The 24,378-nt window shown below is 40.6% G+C and overlaps 2 protein-coding genes and 1 pseudogene across 2 annotated transcripts in view; 2 read left to right on the top strand and 1 right to left on the bottom strand.

The window, feature by feature from the left end:
• Positions 1-13,367, top strand: part of LOC114499512 (macrophage metalloelastase-like) — a 43,872-nt gene extending 30,505 nt beyond the window's left edge. The window contains 6 exon segments of the mRNA XM_036027606.1: positions 288-452; positions 638-776; positions 1,995-2,026; positions 2,029-2,126; positions 8,201-8,207; positions 12,685-13,367. Coding sequence (XP_035883499.1) covers positions 288-452; positions 638-776; positions 1,995-2,026; positions 2,029-2,126; positions 8,201-8,207; positions 12,685-13,367 — 1,124 coding nt within the window.
• The window catches only part of LOC114499511 (stromelysin-1-like), a 217,912-nt gene that overhangs the window by 122,494 nt on the left and 71,040 nt on the right, over positions 1-24,378 (bottom strand).
• On the top strand, positions 12,654-14,234 carry LOC114500923 (annotated as a pseudogene).

Below are 24,378 nucleotides of genomic sequence, written 5' to 3' on the forward strand. Positions count from 1 at the left end.
AGCCAAGAATCATGCTGCCTAGAGTAAAGCCGCCATCTTTCGTCCTTGTAACACATCTTATACTGTGTATTATGTGGCATCATTAATGAATAACATTTAACCAGATCATTCAAGTCAAAATCCAGCTAAAGATGGTCTGAAGGCAGAGATGTCTCACCCATTTTTGGAACTCATAATCTGGCAATGGTATTCTTGACATAGAGAGACATATGACTCTGACTAAATGAGGTCTGGGACAAATTTTTAAGGAATGGAAAATTGGTCATTGATGTCCTTGCTTGATATAGAGACTAATTTATTCCTCATTGCTGCTCATGAACTTGGCCATCCCCTGCCTCTCCATTACTCTGCCAACACTGAAGCTTTGAGGTACCCAATCTACAACAAATTCACAGACCTGGCCAGGTTCCACCTTTCTCAAGATGATGTGAATGGCACTCAGTCCCTGTATGGTGAGTGGTGCTGGGAAAATTAGGCATTGTAGCTTTGCAATAATGGTCTTCAGGAAAGCTTGAAAATGTTTCATAAAGCATTTGCAGTCACCCTGAAGCACTTTGAGAATGTTTGGGAAGAACACCCATTGATGGAAGCATCACATTTCTCCTAATGTTTGCATCCTCACATCTGTTCTCTTTAGGACCTCCCCCTGCTTCCCCTGATGAGCCTGTGGTGCCCACAGAGTCCGTTCCTCCTGAAACTCCAGCCATGTGTGATCCCACTTTGTCCTTCGACGCAGCCAGCACTCGGAGGGGAGAATTCCTGTTCTTTAAAGACAGGTCAGAGCAGAAACTTCTATTTTCCCTTCTATTCTTTTGATGTATAATGCTCAGAAAAAAATTTAAAGGTTTTTTAAACAATTTTATTTCTTTTTAGAGAGAGAAGAAGGGAGGGAGAAAGAGAGGGAGAGAAAAATAGATGTGCGGAAGAAACATCGACTGGTGGCTCCTTCCATGCTCCCAACCAGGGTCCTGGCCCGCTGCAACCCAGGCATGTGCCCTGACTGGGAATGGAACCCAGGACATTTTGCTTTGCAGGACAAATAATGCCCAACCCACTGAGCTAAACCGGTCAGGGCAGAAAGAAAAAATTGATGGAGATTATTAAATAAAACATTTCCACTACATTTTAAAATTACTCAGATCTGGTTTTTGTTGGATTTTATAATTTTCTTAAAATCATCCAGTTCATTTTTCCAGGCTTACAAAGATGATTCTTGGTCATTAGAAAGTAAGGCCAATGAAGGCAGTGGGGTTTATCTGTTCTTTCCTTTTCTCTTTCTTCCTTTCTTCCTTTCCTTCTTCCTTCTTTCCTTCCTTCCTTCCTTCCTTCCTTCCTTCCCTCCTTCCTTCCTTGCTTCCTTCCTTCCTTTCTTTCTTTTTCACTTTTAAACCCCCTGAGCCTAGAATAGGCCTAGCACAAGCAATGAATGTGTTGAATAAATGAATTAGTAATTGTTGCATTTAAATATCATAAATCATGTAATTTCTTTAAAAAATGCTAGTGGACCTTCAGAAGCAGGACTGTATCTTTACCTTTGCTAATAAATGCTTTTTTAAATTAATTAGCTTTAGGTAAAGTTATATATGCTTATGGCACAGCATTAAAACATCACCAAAATAAAACTCTCTCCCATCTCAGTCCTATACAATCCCCAGTTCTCCTATACATGATTGTTACCTATTTCCTGTTTCTTTGTAAGATGTTCTCTTCACATACAAGCAGAAATAAGTATACTTTTTCTTCTACCTTTTCCAAAATAAACACATAATATGCACACTATTTTATAGACTTTTAGAATGGATGCTATGCTAAATAAATAATTAGTACATTGTTAACACATTTCCCCACAGATTTTTATCACCTGGGATCATAGATGACACACTAGTCTAATACAGACATCTGAATTAGCATAGATTGAAACAAAATGACTATGGTTCTTTTAAATATATATAAAAGGGGAAAAGACAACTGTAATTAATTTTTATGTATTTCAGATATTTAGGGTGCAAATCCCTCTGGAAGCTTGAACTGAATTTCATTTGATTTCTGCGCTTTGGTCCTCTCTTCCTTCAGGCTTGGATGCTGCGTGTGATGTCCCTAGCAAGGCTACTATTTCCTTTTTAAAGGTAAGTACTATGTTAATTTTTTAACTTTGTTGAAATAAATTCTATTGCAATAATTTCATCAAACCATGAATTTTCTTCATTATGTTAAATGTTGGTTTATTACTGTAAGACTAGTGATAATGCTTAAATAAATATATACAATGAAAATTATAAGTTTAATTTAAAAATATTTAATAAGACCAAAGTAAATAGATGATATCCTCTATTCATGGGTAAATAAAATTCTATATTGTAAAATTGCCAATTTATCTATAAAGAAAAGGAAATTTCAATTCAAATGCAAAAATATTTTTCATGGAACTTGGCATATGATTTCCATAATTTATGTGGGAGAACAAAGGCCACGAATAGCCAAAAACTTCTAGAGAAGAATAAGAGAAATGGTAATATCCTGCTTTATAAAGCCTTAATCGATAAGGTAGTACAGTATCAGTGCAGGGATAGATAATTATTGCTAAAGTTTTGTTTCATTTTTCATTCTTAATATTGAATCTTTGTGCCTTTCCTTTCTTTATCAATTTCATGGGACAAATAGAATAGTTGACCACTTTATTGGTCTTTGCAGAGAACTAACTTTTGCCTTTGTTAATCATCTCTATTGTATTTTGATTTTCTATTTAATTATTCTCTGTCAATATCCTTATTATTTTCTTCATTTTTATTTTCTTTGCATTTATTCTATTACTATTTTTATAACTTCAGTTTGATACTTACCTTATTATGTTGTAGTGTTTCTTTTTTTCTAATATAAGGTCTTATGCTTATAAATACCCCTTATTTCCAAGCTTTTGCCTCATCTTACAAGTTTTGACATGTACTATTTTCATTCTGTTCATTAAATTTTTTTCTTGACTTATAAATTATCTAAGAGTATTTTAAAATTTCTATTTTAATACAGATTAAAATGTTTTGTATAATTTTAATATATATTTCTAATCTCATTTTTATGAGGATTAAATGAAATAATGTAAATTACATTGGGAATTATAAAGGCTTATATAACTCTAAAGTATTGCTACTACTCATTAATTTACCTAACATTTATTTATCACTTGCCATGTGCCAAGAACCATGCTTATTAGAGGAGGTCAAAACTAAAGGTGCTCATGTTCTAAGAGCTCGCTGCAGAGATAAAGCTGCCAGCATTCTGTATGGTAAGTGCTGGAATTGAGGGAAGCCAGGTGCCATGGGAGCCCAGAGAAGGAGCACTTGACCCATACTCAGGGTTCAGAACAAATCTCTAAGAGGAGGTGATGTTTAGAATGAATGTTAAAGAGGAAGAGTTTTGCCATGTGGAGAGGGGCTGGGTGTTTAGAGGGTAGAAAGGCAGAAAGAAGTATTTATACAAAAGTAAGAGTATATCTGGAACTTCTCAAGCAGGTACAAGCCATTCAGTTAAGGCAGGCAAGGGACATACAATAGATTGACATTTTGGGTTAGTTAACTGGGCAGTGGTGTGAGGAAGGGATTCAGGATTGGCCTGGGGAGAGTGATGTAACAAAGCAGAAGCAGAGAGACCTACAGAATTGCATTATCCTGATTCACTCAGATTTGTGTGGGTTCCTCCGGCACTCAGAGGCCACATGCACTGGGGGAGGTGATCAGGAGTTGGCCAAGAGGAAATGTCTCCTACTTTCCTGATTTACCAATGTAAAGCCTGAGGAAGATTACTAGATTAGAAATTTAGAGTAAGAAGTCTCCAGAAACCATAAGAAATAACTAGGAGTGGGCACTATTATATATAAATAATAAATATAAGTCCAGAAAGGACAGTGGACCATTTATTTATTCACTCATTTATTCAATCACTTATTCAGGGAATATTTATTAAGTATCAGCTAAGGACTGGGCATTGGGTTAGTGGCTGGAATTAAAACCAAGACTTCCTCTCTTCACAATAATGCACTAAAATTACTTATAAAACCAAAAGACTTCGCTCAAAATTTCTTGTTGCTTTTTTAAAAAATAGGAAATAATTTGTGGGCCATCAGAGGAAATGAGGTGCAAGCAGGTTATCCAAGAGATATTCACACCCATAAGGAAACCAACAGGGAAATTGATGCAGCTGTTTCTGGTGAGGAAAAGAAAACATGCTTTTTTGTAGAGACAATACTGGAGGTAAGAAACAATAGAAATGACTTTATATGGAGCCTAATTGAGAAAATTATTTCTTTCTATTAGGATATTCCTTCCCCTTACCCTCTATTTTCCCTAACTTTAGACTTTGTGATTAAGAGTGTGACAACTTATAGCTATTCAACTTCCCAGGTATAATAAAGGGCTCTCAGAACAGCTGGTTACTGGGTTACCTATCCAGATACCAAAAGACAGCAGGAGAGACCATGATGCCCAGACAGTGGCCCCCAGAGGAAGCCCGTGTGTGGCAGACAGTAAAGAAAAAGTTTACAGGACAAGTGTGATAGGAAACCAAAAGTTTATTTTTAGTCAGATGATTTAATTCATTTTGCATTGTATGTGTATACAGTCTTCATGCATTTCTGGCAGAAAGGCACTTGAGCGGTATTTGTTTAGGCTTAGAAAATTGACCTCAGACGTATACATGGAACATCTGTAAAAGAGTGTTGTGTCCTTGTTTCTGGAGAAAATATTGTTTTATGTGCTGAGCTTAAAGTCCAGGAAAGTCACATATTTTTGTAGTCATAAAAATGTTTAATGCTGCCTTACACTGTTCGAAAATGAGCCAGGATTCCCTCTGGAACATTAACATGACATCACACTGCTGCATGGAATGGGGCCTCTGCACAATGTTGTGCTGCATGTATTTCACTTGTCACACATTTGATGGAAACAGCCAGTCCATGGGGCAAGGTTTCCCCAGAGTGACAGCTGGTGACTTTCCAGGAGTTGAGCTGCAGGCTAATGCTGTATTACAGGCATTTGCTAAGAAGACACTCATTGCATTGCCAGTGGGAACATTTTGGGACACTTTATATCAAACCAATTTGGAAAATCAAAAAATTTTGAAATCATTCAGTCTTGTAGCCTTTTACTCCAAATTCTTGAAAATTTTTACTTTCTAATTTATGCAAATTAGGTTTAAATTTTGTTTTTTCTTGAATAATTTCTAAGTCTTTGTTTCATACCTGCACATAAAGTCCGAGGATACACCTTAGCAGCATAGCCATTATTGTTCAGGTCACTATGTTGACATAGAAATACAACCAAGTGTAAGCCAGGTTTACTAAAGGCTGGGCATCATTCTCCACTATCTTGCTCTCCTCTTTTTTTTATAATTAAATATATATATATTTTAGACAGGGAGAGAGAGAGAAACATTGATTTGTTTTTCCATCTACTCATGCACTCACTTAGTTGCCTCCTGTATGTGTCCTAATTGCAACCTTGCCACATTGGGATGACACTCCAAACAACTGAGCTGCCCAGCCAGGGCTCATTCTCTTCTATTCCATCCCAAGGTGCCTTGTCTGGCCTTCTGTTACAGTCTGCAACTGTCTGCATTAAATAATTCATTTGTAAATAAATAGTAGCCCACTATATGCTCAAAACTGACAGGACTTGATTCCTGGCAATTGGAAGATAAGAAAGTAAGCTTGTTCTTTTTCTGAAGGAATGCTGGAGGGAGCTGCTGGCTTAACAATCATAATGCTGGTGAGGCTGATGATCATAGTAACAAGGTCATCTTGTTACTACAATCATTATTAACCTTAATGTATGTGCAGCAGGAAGGGGACTCCAGTGCGTTTTATTGTTAGTCTACTTCTCTGGGGTCCAATCTCCTTCCAAGATGTGATTTAGGGAAAAGGAGAAAGGGAAGAAACAGAGGAATAAACTAAGGTTTAAAAATATCATAGAATTTTATTTACTTGGAGGTAGCATAATTTAATTTTTAGAGCACTGGCTTAGTAGTCAGACAGATGAGATGAAGTGCTTCCTCCATCTTCCATGAGAGATATTACTTTGGGAAAACTGCAATATTTCCCTAATTTTCAGGGTTTCCCTCATTGGTAACACCATACACTGTTTCTGTGAGTAAAGATGAAACAAAGCATGCAAAGCACTTATTATAGTATCTGAATCAGAGTAACCATTTAAATGCCATTATTAGCTCACTCTGAGCTATGCCTGTTGCAAAATTGATTTATTTGAAGAATTCCTCATCATCTTCTTCATTTACATTTACAGAATTTTTCTATTTCTTCAGAGGATCATTGAAGCTTTGGTCCAAACACAATGTCAGGATGGTGACATGTGTACTGAAGAGTAACAGCTGGTTATGTTCAGTGAGATGTGGAGAAGACAGGTCCATCTTAAATGAATCTAATAATTGTCCACATAACTTATTGCAAGTCAGAATTTTTCCTGCATGTGCAGTGGCCAAAGAAGAGTCTTGGGGTCATCTTCACATGACATGGAGCATTTATCTGGACCGCTTCACCTGCTGTTGGGTTAAATAGGCAGAAACTATATCTCTATGGATGTTTTATTTACTGTTTTATACATAAGTTTTTATTTGGACTGTTTTTTTACTTTCTAGAATAATTTATTTTCAATACAATGACTGCACTGTGGACTGAGCATTTAACAAACATTCTGCTAGTAAGTGTAGTGGGAACACACACTCCATGGATGGGTATGCCCCTCGCACACCCTCTCCCCTTCACTCCACCAACAGGATCTTCATTTTCAATGCCCTCCCCCCAGACATTGTAAGTCCTCCTTACACATCTAAGGAAGAAAGACATTAATCAATAGAATGATTCTGTATAAAATAGGAAAATAGGATTCTAGAATATTGGAACTTAGCAATGTGAGAAATCATGTAGTCCATGTCATCCCTGACAGGGGAGGAAACAAAGTGAGCTTGGGATTCAGCCACCTCTTTTTAACTCATATGTCTCTTCAGTGGTGTTCCCTGACTGCTCTGAAGATGCATTTCTCCCATTCTCCTCGCTGTCTTGTTAAAATGATTTGTTATCATTTCATGCTTGGCAGTTCCTGGGTGATAAGAGTTTGTGCAGATGTCATTTGTATGACAGGTTAATCGTCACTAAGTTATATGCTTTACACCATGCCAGGTGCAACATAGAGACTTGTTCATTCTTTCATTGATTCATTTAAATGACACTGTCTTAGGTGCAAAGTATAGGACAGTGAGGAAAATACATTTAATGCATCCTCTTTAAGTTTTGTCTAGTGGAAATAAAAAATCAAACAAAGAGAATGCAAATAAATATATAATTATTAATTATAAAGATGTTATTAAAGAAATGACAGAGTGATAGGGAGGATAATATTGTGGGGGGAGGAAACCATCTGTTTGCTGGTGTAGTGTCAGAACAAAAATCCCCAAGAAACTAAAACAATACTGCTTACCCAATGTGAAGTCAAGGACTATTGAGAAACTTGAACTTGCACATCAGGGCAAGCCAGCACTGATGGTGAACTGGGAAGGATTCCCAGAAAGAAGCGCAGTGGATGCTTTAATGATTCCTTCCTTTGGCCAGTTTTGGTTCAGACCATTGGAAGAAGTTTGACTGCGCCTACAGGAAGGTGATTCTAGCTTTGGGGAGACAGAGATGCTGAGGTTGTAAACAGGCTGGATTTGTCAATAAATAGCCACAAGATGTGGTAATGAGTCTGAAAAGGAAATACAACCTGAGGGGGCTTGGAAGCAGATTTCTCCCCTCCAGATAATGCCTTGAGATCCTGTGCAGAGACCTCAGCTAAGCCATGGCCAGACACTCATCTGACAGGAAATAATAAATGTGTGCTGTTTTAATCCACTAAGTTTGTGGTCATTTTAAGTCTGTAATACATGTCTTATATTGTGAGTTATGTGGAGTCATAGACGTACAACATTTAACCAAATCATTCAAGTCAAAATCCAGCTAAAGATGGTCTGAAGGCAGAAATGTCTCACCCATTTTTGGAACTCATACTCTGGCAATGATATTCTTGACATAGAGAGACATATGACTCTGACTAAATGAAGTCTGGGGCAAATTTTTGAAGTACAGAAAGTTGGCTATTGATGTCCTTGCTTGATGTGGGGTATCTTTCTCTTTCTGTATTTTACTCACCTCCTTATCCAGGCATCAGGTAATGTTCTTGCACAACATTTGCAGCCATTAATGAAATTCTGAATGACAATATGTCAGATGTGTTTGAGTTACAAATGTTCCTTTCTTGCTATTGACAGGTATTAGGGTTTGTGTATTAAATATGCTTGTAAGAGACAGAAAAAATGGTAGAACCAGAGCAATATGCACACAGAGATAGAGAAAGGGAAACCACACAGAGACAGAAAAAGAAGGAGAAATGGAGAAGGAAAAAGGTAACATGGTGGCAAGAAGAACAGGTTTGGGCAAGAGTATGTGAACCACATTTGAAATTCAGGAAGATGATCCAGACACGCACAGACCTAAGAGGGAGAAGTCTGTGAAGTGGTGGAGAGGCAGAGTGAAGAAGGAAAGGATTAAGGAAAGAAGGCAGGACTACATGCCTAGGGAGGTACACAAGGCCAGGCTGTCTAGGGAGCAGCCTGGAGCTCGAGGAAGGGAGAGTAGCCTGAAGAGCCATTTCATTCTAAATCCTGGGGTGGACAAAAAGCCCGATGGAAGGGTCTTTATGCCTCCAAGACCAGGATCAGAGAAAGTATAAGCTGGTCCACCTAAGAGGCAAGCCCTGACTGTTCAAGTGGAGGGAGAGGTGCTTGCACAAAGTAGGTTCCTGGAGGTCAGATGACAGCCGTACCTCCTCAGCTCCTTCATTCTTTCATTAATTCACTCATTTAACAGAGAGTGAGGTCTGCTGTATAGTAGGCACTATATTAGGGACACAGGACACAAACATTTATAGACATGGCCCCACTCTTCCAGAGCTTATATTCTCCAGAGGAAGACAGTCTCTGTGATACAATACCAAGTGCTATGGGCATAATGGGAGAAGCATGCAGAGCTGTGAGATCATGTAGAGAGGACTCCATCCCAATATCCAATACTGACAAGTCATGAGAAACCACCAAGGGGAGGAAAAACCTGAGTGGAAAATAAAGAGCAACAATTTAGGGAGGAAGGGGGAGGGAGGTGGTCCAGGCAGAGAGAAAAGAGAGTATGGAAGGTGTTTATTATACTTTGTGGTCTAAACCAGTGCTTCAAGCCTTCTGTAGTTGAGAAGCAGTTTCTTAAACTCTTAATGAATTGTGGGTCAATACTCTGTAAAATACAATAAAAAAGAATTACTAGGGAAATAAAATGACAAAGATTTTAAGGGTGCTCAATTTTTAAATTATGAAATTTAATAGGACATAAATCACTAATTGCTAATTTTTAAATTATGAAATTTAATAGGACATAAATCTCAAATTGCTAGAAAAGCTTCTAAGCATTTAGTTTCTATTTTTGTACTTATCTCATTACGGGATGATAACAGACTGCTTCTGGGCCAACAAAGATGACACTTTGAGTGGCAGGTATGCATTACAGAGAGGGGAGAAAATCAGGGAACTCCACTGCCAGAAGCACTTTTTGGGTAGAGCAGGCATTCATACTACAGAATGATCGAAAAATTAATTATGGGCCTGATAATATGAATTGTAACAGTTAAATCCTCAAAACCCCTAATTGTTAACACCATTGTCTCTGATAGAAACAATGGGATTCCAGTGTCTGAAACAAGAAAAATAGAAAAAAGTTCAGGGAAGAGATGCGAAAAACTTTTTTTATCCCTTGTTCAAAGTAATTTTATAATTTGTTGCCATGCAAATCTTCTTAAAATAAACTCTCTTTAGTACAATTTGATTGACCTGATTAAAAACATAAACAGAAAATCAAATAAACCACAAGAGCTGTGCCCAACAATTCCTCTCTCTTGCTTTCCAGCTACCTCCTTGTACCTCAGGACTCAGCTTAGGAGCTACTTGTCTAAGACACTCCCTCTGTTCTCCCAGATGCATTGCATATCATGCTTATGTGTCCCCAAAATACTTCAAATTTATCTCATATCAGCTTGCAACTTCATTGAATTATTTATTGCTCTAACTTACTCAAGGGTATAATAATTGGTATGAGGCAGGCGGTCAATAAATGCTTGTTGAATGAGTGAATAAATGGGTCCCTGAACCTAGGAAGGAAGTAATGTTTGACCTTAAAGAATGAGTGGGAGCTGTAAGACCACAGGTTTGGAAAGGAGCGGGGTTCCAAGTGCAGTGAACCCATGGGCAATGGCATAGAGGTGGTAGATGGCGTACCATGTTTGGGGAACTCCCAAGGTGTTTGGTAAGAGACAAGAAAAGTAGGCATTTTGTTATATATTTTGGAAATAAAATTATGAAGCATTCACCTTGTTAATTTATAGTTAAGAGCATGAAATTTTCTTCAATATATGAAATAGAGTTAAATGTCTTCATGAATTCATCTCTAATCTTACCTTAGGTATTCAATGATTCATTTACCATACTCATTCATTTTTTTATTCAACAATCATTCAATCACAACATTAAATTAATTTTGAAGCAGGCAGGATATAAATGAAAAAACAATGTATTCATTCAGCTAAGAAACACTGAACTACCATTTGCTCTATGCATACTACATTTCTTCAAAAACTCAGTAGACAAACACTATTTCATAAGTGCAGGAGAAAGCATGAGTTGGTTTCCCAAAGACTGAATCAAAGGAGATTTATGGTTATTTATTGCTACATAACACCACCACCAACAAGAACCACTCCAAAACTTAGTGGCTTAAAATGACAATCCCTCATGGTTCTGTGGGTTGAATATTTACAGCTGTGCACTTCTTGTTCGGGCTTTTATGTGGTTGTAGTCAGGTTACTGGGGCTGGAGTCATTCATTGCAGGCTCTTCACTCACATGTCTGGCACCCGGCTGGAATGGTGGAAATATCCTGATGCCCTCCATGGGGCTTTCCATCTGGCTTGGCCTTCCTTATAGCATGTGACCTCAGCAAAGATAGATTTTGTAAAAGGCAGCTCAGGGCTCCAAAAGCAAATGTAAGACAGAAAGTAAAGGCTGCCAATCTCTTAAGGCACTCTGTCACTTTTGCCATAATCTAATGATCAAAGCAGTCACAGAATGCACCCAGATTCAACAGGCCAGGGCATAAATGTAAACTCTCAAAAGCCAGGGGTGTAGGCAGTGAGAGTGAGGGAAATGTCAAAAACTTGAGGCCATTTTTTTTAACCTGCTACATTCAAACTTGATCCCTGCAAAGTCAGCGAGAAACCCAGCCCTCTAGGAAGGAAGAGTCTTCCCTGGAACACGGATGTGGTAGTGAGAGAGAAGTTGATACCCAGAAGCTGATTTGTAAGTAATTGTGTCAGTGAAGCTTTCCCCAAACATTAATGGGGTGGTGTTGCATTGTCATTAGCTAAACCAAAAATTCGGTTATGCAAGATGCATGACTTTAGGGCCCAACTTGCCTTTCTGAGAAACATGCCATTTTAGCAATTATTCTGAGAATCCCGTCTAACTCACAGTTGTGAAGACAGTGCGGCACCACCAGACCACGTGGTTGTGTCTTGGGTAGGCTCCCAGACTCATAAAGAAGTAGTTTGCAAGGTGAAAATATTTCTTTTACCTTTGTTTTCTCTCATTGCACAGAAATAATTTCTTCAAGAGTCACATTTCCTTTAAGAAGTTGAAATCCACCTCCAATGATCTCACCCTGTCCCTTAAATCAATTCCTAATCTTGCTAACAAAAAAAATTACTCAGCATTTCTGGATCTTAGTCTTTCCATCTTTCACGTAAGAGGGTTTAATTGGATGATTTTTTAAAAGATCTCTCTCAGTTCTAAGAAGGATCAGCACTCATTAACCAATGTATTTCACTGTGACAAGCACTTGAAGTACATATATACATTATACACATTATTCCATTTAACTCTCTGGGAAATTATTTTTGGAAAATATTGTTACCGCCCCATCAAGAGGTCCAATTTCCATAGTGATATTAACCAACTAAGTTCTACATGCCTAACAGAAGAGTCAGGATTCCATTTTTTTTTCAAGCTGGCTTTCACCAAAACCTTAATCCTTTCATTTTGAAGTGCTGCCTTCCATTGAATAATCCCATGAGCCCATCATTATGAAATTATTTAGCACTTGCAGTGAGGCTACTTAGGGTGTCAGTTGCTTAGAGTTGTAGCATCCAGTACTTGTTATAGAACTTTTTAGTACTTTTGTTTTTATATTCTCCCTTCCAAAGCCAGAAAGATTCTCTATGAGCAACACTGCCTCCCTTTATTCCTGATCATAGAGAAAACCACTAGGGAAATAATGAAAGTTTTTATTAACACAACTCACAAGGGATTTATCAATATAATTGTGCTTTTAATAACCTAGTGGGTGGAGGAGCAGCTGCTGGCAAGCTGACCAACTGCAAGGGGCCCGGTGTGGAGCAGTGGTGGCAGCAGCTGGAAGCTATGGAGTAGCCATGAGGGCTGGGTCCCGCCACTGACATGTGGCGGCCCCACGCTGTGTTGACGCAGATCCTCTGTTCTAGCCTGACTACCTGGGCCAGGTGACCTGTCCTTTCAGCTTCTTTCTCACACACAGATGAACACTGGGCTTCAGAAATTGTGAAGGTTCCCCAGCAGAAACTTGTTCACCCTACTGTGAACTACCTTGACACATCAGCCTACAGTCCCTACCCGACTCAGGCTGCCACCAAAGCAGGCCTGCTTGCATTGTCCAAGTGCCAGCCAAAGCATAGTCAAGGATTTCAAGAGCACCCCAGCCGGGTTGGGCCTGAGGCCATCGTGAAACTGGCAGTGGCACCTCTGCTGCTGCAGGACTTAGCACTTGAGCCTACCCTCAGCCCCAAGTTCTGGCTACCAGCAGGCCCTGTAGCATGCACAGACCCTGGCCCATCCCCATCCCCAAATGCTGTAGCACCCTCAGGGTATCTCCCCACCCCAGGCACTGTTCCACCCTCAGAGCCTCCAGGAGCCTCAGGGCTTGGGCCACCCTCAGCCTATGGCCCAAACCCTGGGCTTGGTCCACCTTCTAGGTCTGTCTCACCAAGGTCTCCATCACTACCCCCCCAAATTCCTTGTTGCATGGAGGCTGGAAGATGCCAGACTCAGATGCCCCCAAATGTGACTGTCTCTACCTCAACTACCCCCTTTCAATGGTGGACCCTGCAGTACAGCCAGTCCCTGGACTTGAGCAGCATTGTGCACCAGATCAACCAGTCTTTGCCAGATGAGGTCAGATTTCAGCACGACCTCACCGTGTAAGGGCCAGATTGCCAACTTTAGCCCCATTAGTCATAGTCTGCTCATCAACAGAGCACCCAGGTGTCGACCCACAGTGTCTCCAGACCAGTGGCTTCATGTGTGGTCAGTCCTACAGAGCACATCCATGTGGCCACAGCCACATTGCCTGCAGCAGGCCCTGTCAACCTGCCCGTGGGCACCTCTCAAGCCCCCACTGGGTACCCCAGTGACCTCAAGCCAGGCACTTGGGACCAGCATCAGCTGGCCCACCTACAGCAGATGTGAAGTAAGGTTGCTGGGATGTTGGTCCCTGGCCTGACAGGTAAGCATGTGACAGGACATGACTTGGCAGTGCCTGGCTTTGTGGGCAAGAACCCTGCCTGACCACAGAAATACTGCCTGGTTCAGTCCTTCCATTTGAAGCCACCCCTGGAGAAGCCACCTTGTCCCCACCATAGTCATGGCCTGGCAGCCCCACTGGCCTACCCCAATGGTCACCACTTCTAACCCCTGTGGAGAAACATTCTGTGCACTCCCCATAGCCACAGCTGGGGGCCCCAGAACCTCACCATTCTCTTCCACAGTGGGCATCAAGGGTGCTCCCCTTAACTGTGCAGCAGCTGCTAGGACTCACTACTGAGCAGAGACAGGGGGTGGTCCAGTGGCAAGCCGGAACAGCTTGATGCAAACAGTGGAGTACCTGAGTGAGACATCCAGCAGGCCTGCTTCAGAGAACTGAGCTTGTCCATGCTGAGCAAGGTTCACTGAGCCCCTGGGAACTGAGCCCCTGATCCCATGGACAATCAAAGTCTTCATATTCTGTACCCTTGGTATAGATACGCAGCCCTGGTGCCCTCCATAAACTACACATCAAACACCTCCTCCTAGGTTCAGTCTTACTTTTGAGTAAGCAAACTAATAATTTCAAAGTTTTACTGCTCCAATGTGATCATTCTTAGGCATCTAAGAAAGGGAATTCAATGGGATCTAATTGACAACTAAAGGAGATGCTCTGTGCCCCTATCTTCTCCCCTTCATCAGTCCCTGCAGCTTTGGGGTTTACGTTAGGACCTAATCCCAATCCCAGACTTTTTCTTTGCTGCCTGCCTGTCACTCAGTCCTGTGCCATGTCTGTCCTCCTCTCCCACCTTGCACTTTTCACCAGCCACCTCCTGTCCTTTCCTGCTCTGCCTATCTCCCTTAGGACTGAGGTGAGCTACAGAAATAGCCCCAGGTGAGGTAGCTGTAGGTGCCCTGCCCCCTAAGCTAGGCCTTTCCCTGTTTATCTGTCTCTCTCTTTCTCTCTCTGAGACTAAGAAGCCAGACTTCCCAAGTGCTCTGGGAGCAAATTCCTTATTCACCCCAAAGAACTCAAATCAAAACTGACCAGTCTTCATTTCCCTCATCCTCTTACCCTTCCTCAAGCCTTTGTTTTACATCTACATTGATCCCAGAGCCACCAAACTTGTCCTTGTCACACTTCTCACGGCACCCTGCAGGCACTTGGCCATAACCTTGAGCTATGAAGAAAATGTGCCCGTGCATTGGTGTCTTGGTTCCCGACTCCCCTTTTCAGCTCTAGAGAAATGCAGTGACCATCCAGTGTTCCCAAGACCCCTTTCTCACTGTTGCCTCTCCTAACCCACCTGCTGCTCTCATCCCTCACACCCCTCGAAAAATAAGGAAAACAAAAAGAAGTGATCTTAAGGAATTAGGTAGGTAAGAGATGATCACATTGGAGTTTGGAATGAAAAATACACACAAAGGATAAAAGCATTTTGGTTCTCTCTACACTGGTTAAGAATGATGCTCTGCACTGTAAGTTTTAAGTGTCGAGTTTCTGTACGAATGTGGGTTTGAGGAGTGTTTTGTGTGAGTGGCCCCAAGTACTCACCTTCTAGATACCTCCTTTCATAGCCCCTCCATTTCATGAAGAAAAGAGAAAGAACAAAATAACCTAGTGGGTAAAGAATTTATATATATATATATATGAGTTGTGTTTTTTTTACAGTTGAACAGCATATAGGTTAAGGAAGTTCTCCATGTTTGCAGAGTTTATAAGGGTGGAGCTAGAACTCAAACCCAACACTCTGACTCTAATCATGTACTTTTTCAAATGCACTGTTTAGAAGGTATAAAAGGACCGCCATCTTTCTCAAAATGCACAACTTTCCTCAGACCCAAAGTCATAACTTTAGAGAACAAAGCACAAGTACCAGAAAGAAGACTGATTTTGAAATCAGTTCATCCTGGGCTTAAGTCTCAGTGGTGTTTCCCCATCCCACTCTGTGGAGGTTAATCCAAGTCTCAATATTTTCTCAGCTGTCAAGAGCTCAACCAGCACCTTCTTACAGGTGAGGACAGGCCTCCCTTATCAAACCACGGATGTCCTGTGGGATCTTGACTCCTCACATGTGTTGCCACTGAACTAGGAATTCTCAAGCTGATGGGATTCTCCAGGCTGATGGGATGATCATGGTTGTCAGTTTTATCTATATTTATATATGTATTTTTATCTATTCTCTCTCTCTCTCTCCTCTCTCTCTCTCTCTCTCTTCTCTTCCTCTGTGTGTGTGTGTGTGTGTGTGTGTATTTCCACAGAGTGAATATACCAGAATTTATCTGGCCCATCCTTGAAGGATATTTAGGTAGCTCCAATTGGAGTCTGTTATATACAGTGCTTTTGTGGACAGTCTGATGCATAGCTTTTGAACACTTTTCTGCATTTCTACAGATGAGATATTGGATCTTAGGGTATACATATGTTCAGCTTCAATAGATATTACCAAACAGTTTTTCAAAGTGATTGTATAAACTGTTTGTGCTATTTTAAAGCAATCATTTCTTTATTATAACAGCCACATTTTCAAAGATTATATCTCTAGTTTAAAATGAAAAAGAGAAATTTACATAGTAATTATGTGGGGAGATACAAAGTCGTATAAGAAGTTCAGATACTCTTCCTTCTCACAGAATATTGTGTATGTCCCATGGAGTGAGGGGGAACCCTGGCAACTGACCTTCACTTACTTTGTTTTCAAACTAAACCTTAGATCCTGCAGGGATGAAGTCATCGGATCTGATAGTTTTATGAGCTTCTCTCAAGGTTCCTGTAGATGATTTAGCCTCATAAGTCCATGGAACCTTCTGCAGTGTTCCTGAGCATCAGCTCTACATGGTTTTCTTTGTGATACTGAGGTGCTGAGTGGGCCATAATTTTCATCTCATGAGCTTGGAAAAGAGGGCAGCACCTTGACCAATCTTCCTGGGACAGGCACATTGGGCAGCACTGCTCCGGCTCTGGAGACTCTCTAAGGCTTATTCCACACAGGCCGAGAAGCAGTGGCAGGGAGACATTCCATCCTGGTCCTTCTCAAGGGAAAAAGCCTGCAAAAAAGCCCCCAGCAAAAACTGGCTTCATCAGGGTCCTCACTGCCTCTGAGTGTGCTCTGCTCTCACCAGTTCCTTTCTCTCACCTACTAAGTGATCTCAGGATCTCCATATTGCTGCATGAATGAGCTTAAACTTATTCACAATTGGGTAAATAAAAGACTGCTGAGTCTCGGGGTGTGGGGAATGGTAGAGATTCAGATAGCAACAAAGAGGACAATGAAATGAGATTTCTTTTACAAGCATTTGGAATAGGGAAACTTTCTGGAATCCTCCTAAATATACCAATGAGCAACCTTCTGTTCTACTGAATCACCTAGCTCCCTCTAGGGCATGCATGGGAACTTGATGAATCTGACTGATCCACAAGTTTTCCTGCTGGGAAACATACCTGCTTTATTCTGGGAACCTTTCCTCCCCACACTGCAGCCACACCACTCTACAGGAGTCTGCCTGTCATGGTCCTCTGACACTTGGTCACTGCTAGTTGTTTGAGGTTAGATGACAAAGTCAAGCCAAATAGAACCATTCCCTGAGATTTTTCAGTCTGAAAGCCTGGAAAAAAAAAACAAGGTTTGGAGTAACAGCTCTGAGTTAGAGCAGGTTCAAAAAGCTTCCAATACTATCTTTCTTTGGATTTCATATGAAAGGTACAAAACGATACCAAATGATTATTTTGTACCTTTCGTGGTATGGATGATACCAAACAATAACAACAATCCTTTATAAGAATACTTACAAGACCTGAGGTTCTGGCAGGAAATATGTCACACTTACATGGGTGATTGAGGGGGATTTCCGAAAAAGACAACCTGTAAAATATGGGCATTGGTCAAGGAAACCAACAAATCAGGATGAAGCCCCAGGTAAGAAGCATGGGGAAACCAGCATCTATAAGGCCTGGCCCAGCAAAGAGAGAACTGAACCCAACAGAGAGTGTTAGCAGGGCCTAGAGCTGGGTTAGAGAGCAGATCGATAGGAACTGTGGCCTTTGGTAGAGAAATGCCGCTGCTGCCAACTCACATCCGAATGGACAGAAATGAGGGAGATATCTCTTTGTCTGTCATCTCATGTGGTGACTCCAACTGGCCAAAAACAACTGGAAGTCAAAGGCGACAGAGCCCAGTTGAGAGAGCCCAGTGAGGTCAGCCTTCCAGCACTCGGAATGGTAGAGCCTGTTATGGTAAAGTCACCAAAAATACAAAATAGAGGTTGTCATTTTGGAGTTTGTAAACTGGGAACACAACTAGGCAAAACCCCAGAAATTCTCCAAAGAAGAAAGAAAAGTTAAAAGTTCTTATAATAAAAAAGTACATTTTGGTAATTATGAGTCCCACATTCTCAGCCCTACCATTGGTCCAGGATGGTTATCAGTCAGATGTCAGGCAGGCAGGATTATGGATGCCAGGTGGTCCAGAAGACAGTTACCAGGAAGTCTGGTCAGTCCTGGTCGTCTGGATAATGGATAAATGAGTCCTTCAGGGGATAATTAGGGTTGCCTGGAGGTCCAGCTGTGTATCCAGGCTTTAACATAGGGCTAAAAAGTTCAAAAATGTTGACGTTCCCAGGCTATTTAGAATGATAGGGAGGTCCTTCCTCATACCCCAACCTTCATAGTGTTTATAATTTTAGCATCTTGGTTAAAATGACTCCATTTTATATATTCCTTATCTTTACTCTTTCCTTAAGGTAGAAGAACAAACTCTATATATTTCATTTTGTTTAATTATTTTACTGTTGTTCAAGTACAGTTGTCTGCATTTATGACCCACCACTCCCCCATCCCAGCCATCCCCACCTCCCTCCCCTGATTCCACCCCCCTGTTTCCACCACCAACCCCCTGCCTTGGTTTTGTCCATGTGTCCTTTATAGATGTGGTGACTCCAACTGGCCAAAAACAACTGGAAGTCAAAGGCGACAGAGCCCAGTTGAGAGAGCCCAGGGAAGTCAGCTTTCCAGCACTCAGAATGGTAGAGCCTGTTATAATAAAGTCACCAAAAATACAAAATAGAGGTTGTCATTTTGGAGTTTGTAAACTGGGAACACAGCTAGGCAAAACCCCAGAAATTCTCCAAAGAAGAATTATCTCCTCCCTCATCCCATTTGGTTCTTTACTGAGCATGGACAATATTAGTTGTGATTTAATCCAGGAGCTCAATGGGCCCCCAATCAGAAAAACACATCATTTCAATAGTGGGTGGGCAATTATGACGACAAGAGGACAGAGAACGAATGCAGCTTTTGGGATGGGTGGGGAGTGTTTTAGGGAGAGGAAACCAAAAGTGGTTTCCTGAGGGAGGTCACAAACAGCTTTCAAGTGTTGGTTTTGTCACTTGCTGTTCCTAGCCCTTGGGAAATCAGTTCGTTTCTGAGATGGTCCCCTGAGATAATGCACAGATGCATATAGTTCTACGGGAACCCACGCGAGCCTGGGCTCTCACTGTGTGGTCACAGGGTAACATCGGGGCCATGGCTCAGGTGGTGGATGTGTCAAGGTTATTCAAAGGGTAACAACACAGCATGAACAGTAGAAATCTACTCTCCCTGCCCAGAAAACTTCCTCTTCTAGAGACTTAAGTCTCAGGGAAGCGCTGATCCCACAGCCACTTGGCTGGAGAAAACAGGCACACTCTAATGAGACACCTAGAAATCGCTGAGTCTATTCCAGGTGTTAGCAAGGAGGCCAAGACATCTTGTTATGGGTAATAAGGACTTTGAATGAAAACGCCGCTTTAATGCAGACCAGGTGGGGTGGGGTGGGAGTGAAGGTGAACGAGTGACAGTGGACCTAGGAAAGACCACGTAGAGACTTTTTAGTGGAGGCTCATCTCCATTTCCTTAGGGAGAACTGCAGAGCACTGCCATCACCTCTTCTGTCTCTTCATAGTTTGTGGTGTAGATGTTTGTTCCGTAAATTGCTTGGACTTACCAGCTATTCCCAACCCACGTTCAGCTATTTTCAAAGAGTTATGAGTCTAAGCCTGATTTTAGAGTAATGAGTCTCATACCTCAGGCATCCTTCATAATAGAACTTTCTGGGTGGATTTCAGGCTCTGTTATACAAACATAGGTCTATGCTACTGCCCTCCACAAACATTTTAAGGTGTGTTTTCTACTCAAAGCCACATTCAAATTCAGACTTCTTTCTGCTGGCTCTATGAATAGGGGCCTCACAATTCCTAGCTGAGGAAGATTTTGCTAAAATCTCAATAATCCTGCCAGTCTCTGAGATTCTTGCTTATTGGCAGGGTCTATGAGAGATAATAACACAATTCTGAGTTCGGCATCTGTCTGTGGTTGCTCAAGCCCATGTAATCCTAACAAATTATACATTGGAATGAACCTTAGATTTTTGTTATGTTTATTAGTCAACTTCTGTTTATGTATGTGTGACTACATGATGCTTAACTCTTTTGGAGCTTTTTTCTCTGATGTGTGAGTGACATCATCCTGATATCACAGTATTGTTATATCATTAATGAAGTTCAATAACTGATTCTTATCATTATCAAATCCTAGTCCCACTTCACTATATTATAATATGCTGGCAAATTCAAACACCCTTGGTTTTCATTCCAGGAGAATAAAAATTTCTGCCAGGCTATACTGCAAAATTGTGATTTAAAGAAAGAAGGGTTTAGCCAAAGCCATAACAGCACACCAGTCCCACTGGACTCTGCGCTTGCTGTACCGTGTTCACTCTATCGGGTACTGCTGAAGCAGTTCAAGCAACCTCCTCGTTTAATCTTCAATCCCCTATTATGAGCCTCCACGAGCTATCTGCCTGAAATGTGGGCCACATTAGATCATTAGAAGGAGACTTAGTGGAAAGCAAAAGTCGTGTCTCAACCATTTCTTTCATTATCAACAGTGATCTTCAATTGGTCTTTTAGACGGGATGAGCGAGAGGACCTGCAGTGCCCAGAGCCAAGCGGAAACGCAGAGCCCTGTTCAAAGGCGGGAAAACTTCTCGTGCAGTCTAGTCACTCTCTCTCACCCGGTCATGATGTTTTGCTTTGTTTATGTCCTTTTTTACTCCTAACTACTCCAGTGTGTATTGCCTAAAACAAGGAGATTACCTATCCACAGAGTAATGAACAAATTAGGAAATCAACATTACAAAATGATATTATCTATTCTAAAGGACTAATTTAAATTTTACCAGTTATTCCAATAATACATATTATGTTATTTAAACGTAAAAAAAAAAAGCAGTTCACCTATATTTCACACCCTTAACTTCCCACCTCTGGAAATAACCAATCTGTTCTTTGTATCTATGAGGTTGGTTTTGGGGTTTGGGTTTTTTTTTAGATTTCACAGAGAAGAGACATACAGTTTGTCTTTCTCTGTCTGATTTATTTCACTTAGCATAACACCTTCAAGGTTTCTAAATTTACTATTTTATGTCATACTTCTTTGAGCACTGGGATAATTGTGAAGCAAGTGCAGGTGCTCCCTGGGACACCTTCTTGGCTATTTGGGGGTGCATGGGCATGCTAGGTCCAGGGAGCTGCTGGTCCCCCTTCTCAGTAGCCACAGGAATGCCTGGCACAGGATGGAAAGTGGGAGCCAGGCATTGTCCCATGGGTGGGGCCGCACAGTGGACAGGCCACGCCCAAGGGCATGGCAGTCTCTGCACCAGATGCACGTGTCACTGGGGCGGGTAGGACACCTGCAACCAGCAAAGTTCATGTTGCACAGTGATGTGATGTCCCCACATCAGTGAAGGAGATGATTTAGTTTCTTGGTTTATTATGAAGAAAATACTGGGTTTTTCTTCATTTTATCTCATTGCACAACAATAATTTCCTCGACTCCTTTCCTTTCATAAGGTTAAATCCTCTTGAAATGATCTAACTCTGTCCCTTGAATCATAGTCACAATTGTTTTACTTTCTAAGAAATAAAACTGATGGTTTGAAGGCCTGTTTCCTCACTTCCAATGTAAGAGGATTTAATTAGGTATTTTTAAGGTATTTTTAGCACTAAGAAGAATCAGCACTCATGAAACACTATGTAACAAACATTAAAATACATGTAGATATTATAGATTATTTTGTTTAATTCCCCTGAAAACCATTTAACTGTGATATTATTGTTATTATTCCAATTTTCTAGTCAAAGGACTATACATAGTTTACACACCTAATGAGGAGTAGGCTCAGATTTCAAATCTCTCTCTGCCTCATAGCAAAATCTCAACTGAAGTATGGCTTCTGATTCAACATCCCATGAGCCCATGATTATAAAATTATTTAGTATTTGCAATGAAGCAATGTGGAGTGTCAGTTGATTGGGGATTGTATTATGCTGCCTTAAATTTTTAGTAGCTTAGTTTATATTCCTTCTCTTAGAGCAAGAAGATGTTCACCATGAACTGAGAAAATGGGTTACATTTCCCTGAGTATCTCCATTTACCCTCTATTGCCATATAACACCTGATCCCAGGGAAAGTTTGTAATGACAAGGAAATAATAATTGCTGTCATATTAGTACAATACACAAGACAGGACACATGTCTATAATAGCATATTTATAAAAATGTGGTAGTTTATTTTTAAGTATATTTAATTGATTATGCTATTACAGTTGTCCCAATTTTTTTCTCCCCTTTATCCCCCCTCCACCCTGCACCCCTCACCCTCCAGTATTCCCCCTCCCCTTAGTTCATGTCCATGAGTTGTACATATAAGTTCTTTGGTTTCTCTGTTTCCTACACTATTATTCACCTCCCCCTGTCTATTTTATGTCTACCAATTATGCTTCTTACTCCCTGTACCTTCTCCCCCATTCTTCCCTTCTTCCTCCCCACTGATAACCCTCCATGTTATCTCCATTTCTCTGATTCTGTTCCTGTTCTAGTTATTTACTTAGTTTTTGTTTTTGGTTTTTAGGTCCAGTTGTTGATGTTTATGAGTGTGTTGTCATTTTACTGTTCATTGTTTTTTATCTATTTCTTAGATAAGTCCCTTTGACATTTCATATAATAAGGGCTTGGTGATGATGAACTCCTTTAATTTGACTTTACCTGGGAAGCTCTTTATCTGCCCTTCCATTCTAAATGAAAGCTTTGCTGGATAGAGCAATCTTGGATGTAAGTCCTTGCCTTTCATGACTTGAAATACTTCTTTTCAGCCCCTTCTTGAATGTAAGGTCTCTTTTGAGAAATCAGCTGACAGTTTTATGGGCACTCCTTTGTAGGTAACTCTGTCCTTTACTCTTGCTGCTTTTAAGATTCTCTCCTTATCTTTAATCTTGGGTAATGTAATTATGATGTGCCTTGGTGTGTGCTTTCTTGGGTCCAACTTCTTTGGCACTCTCTGGCTTCCTTGACTTCCTGGAAGTCTATTTCCTCTGCCAGATTGGGGAAGTTCTCCTTCATTATGTTTTCAAATAAGTTTCCAATTGTTTGCTCTTCCTCTTCTCCTTCTGGCATTCCTATGATTCAGATGCTGTCTCCAGATAGATAGTGTCAGAATTGAATTCAATTGTAGGACGCCCAGCTGGTGTTAGAGAATTGTTTGCAGTGGGAGAAAAAAACCCACACATCTGATATCAGAGTATTGTAAGTGTGGTAGTAAAGTGAGAGTAAAAAGTGAACACAGAGGGAAAGTAGGTTTTCTAAACAGATCGTACAAAAGAACAATCACCCTCCTCATACACATACAACTCTCCTCAGTCCCAAAGTCATTACTGGATACCTCAAATTGTATTGTTTCAAGCAACTAAGTTTGTGGCAATTTTTTATGCAGCAATAGATAATTAATACACATGGGAAAATTCCCTGGTAAGCAGGAACTCATATATTAAATAATTCTTTTTCTGTTATGTCTCATAAAAAATTTTTGGAGATGTGTGCTCACCAAAATATTTCTTCTATAAAAATCGTGGTGATTTGTGGCTTCCCGGAAACTTTTTGCCCTATAACACATAAAAACCATACTGAAACTTCCTACAGAATTTTAGGGACCATAGCAATATGCCTTTGATTGCAGGCATTTCATGAGATACTAAATTTCATGTGACTACAATCAGTCTGATTATTTTTGGAAGCACAGCATATAACATAAGGCTTCCCATATAATAGAATCTTCACAAATATGCTTTATTAAATCAGTGAGGGAGGTCTATATTTATTTAGTTTGTTTATAGAAACAAAAATTCAGAGACTCTACTAATGAACATGATCATGCCTACATACTTTATAGCACCTAAGTAATTATACTTTTACTAACAGAGAACCCTGATTTCTTGGGTTTAAATGCTCCCACAATTATATTGACTTGGTCTTTTGCCGCTTATTTCAAGCAATTCTACCTGCAAACATCACCAGTGATGTTCTTAGAGTGAAGCCTTCAGCAGTGTAAAAATATTGTTGCCAAGCATTGTGCTGAAGAGCCTCTAGGTTTCCTTATTGTATGAGTCTGTTAAATCGCAATTGTGGTTTCTTGAGTTCACCAGAGGTCTCCTATGCCATGACTGTGGCTGCTGAGTGAGCTTGGTGATCCCTGGCTGGAAGCCCCGGGAGTACTGAGGGCTTCCCAGAGAGTGCATTCCTTAGTGAGCGGGGAGTTTTTCTGCCTTGCCTGTATTCCACCTTTCCGAGTAAATGCCACCTTTCCTGATGTCCCTTGTCTTT

This window comes from Phyllostomus discolor, chromosome 6, assembly GCF_004126475.2.
Source record: "Phyllostomus discolor isolate MPI-MPIP mPhyDis1 chromosome 6, mPhyDis1.pri.v3, whole genome shotgun sequence".
Taxonomy (NCBI): domain Eukaryota; kingdom Metazoa; phylum Chordata; class Mammalia; order Chiroptera; family Phyllostomidae; genus Phyllostomus; species Phyllostomus discolor.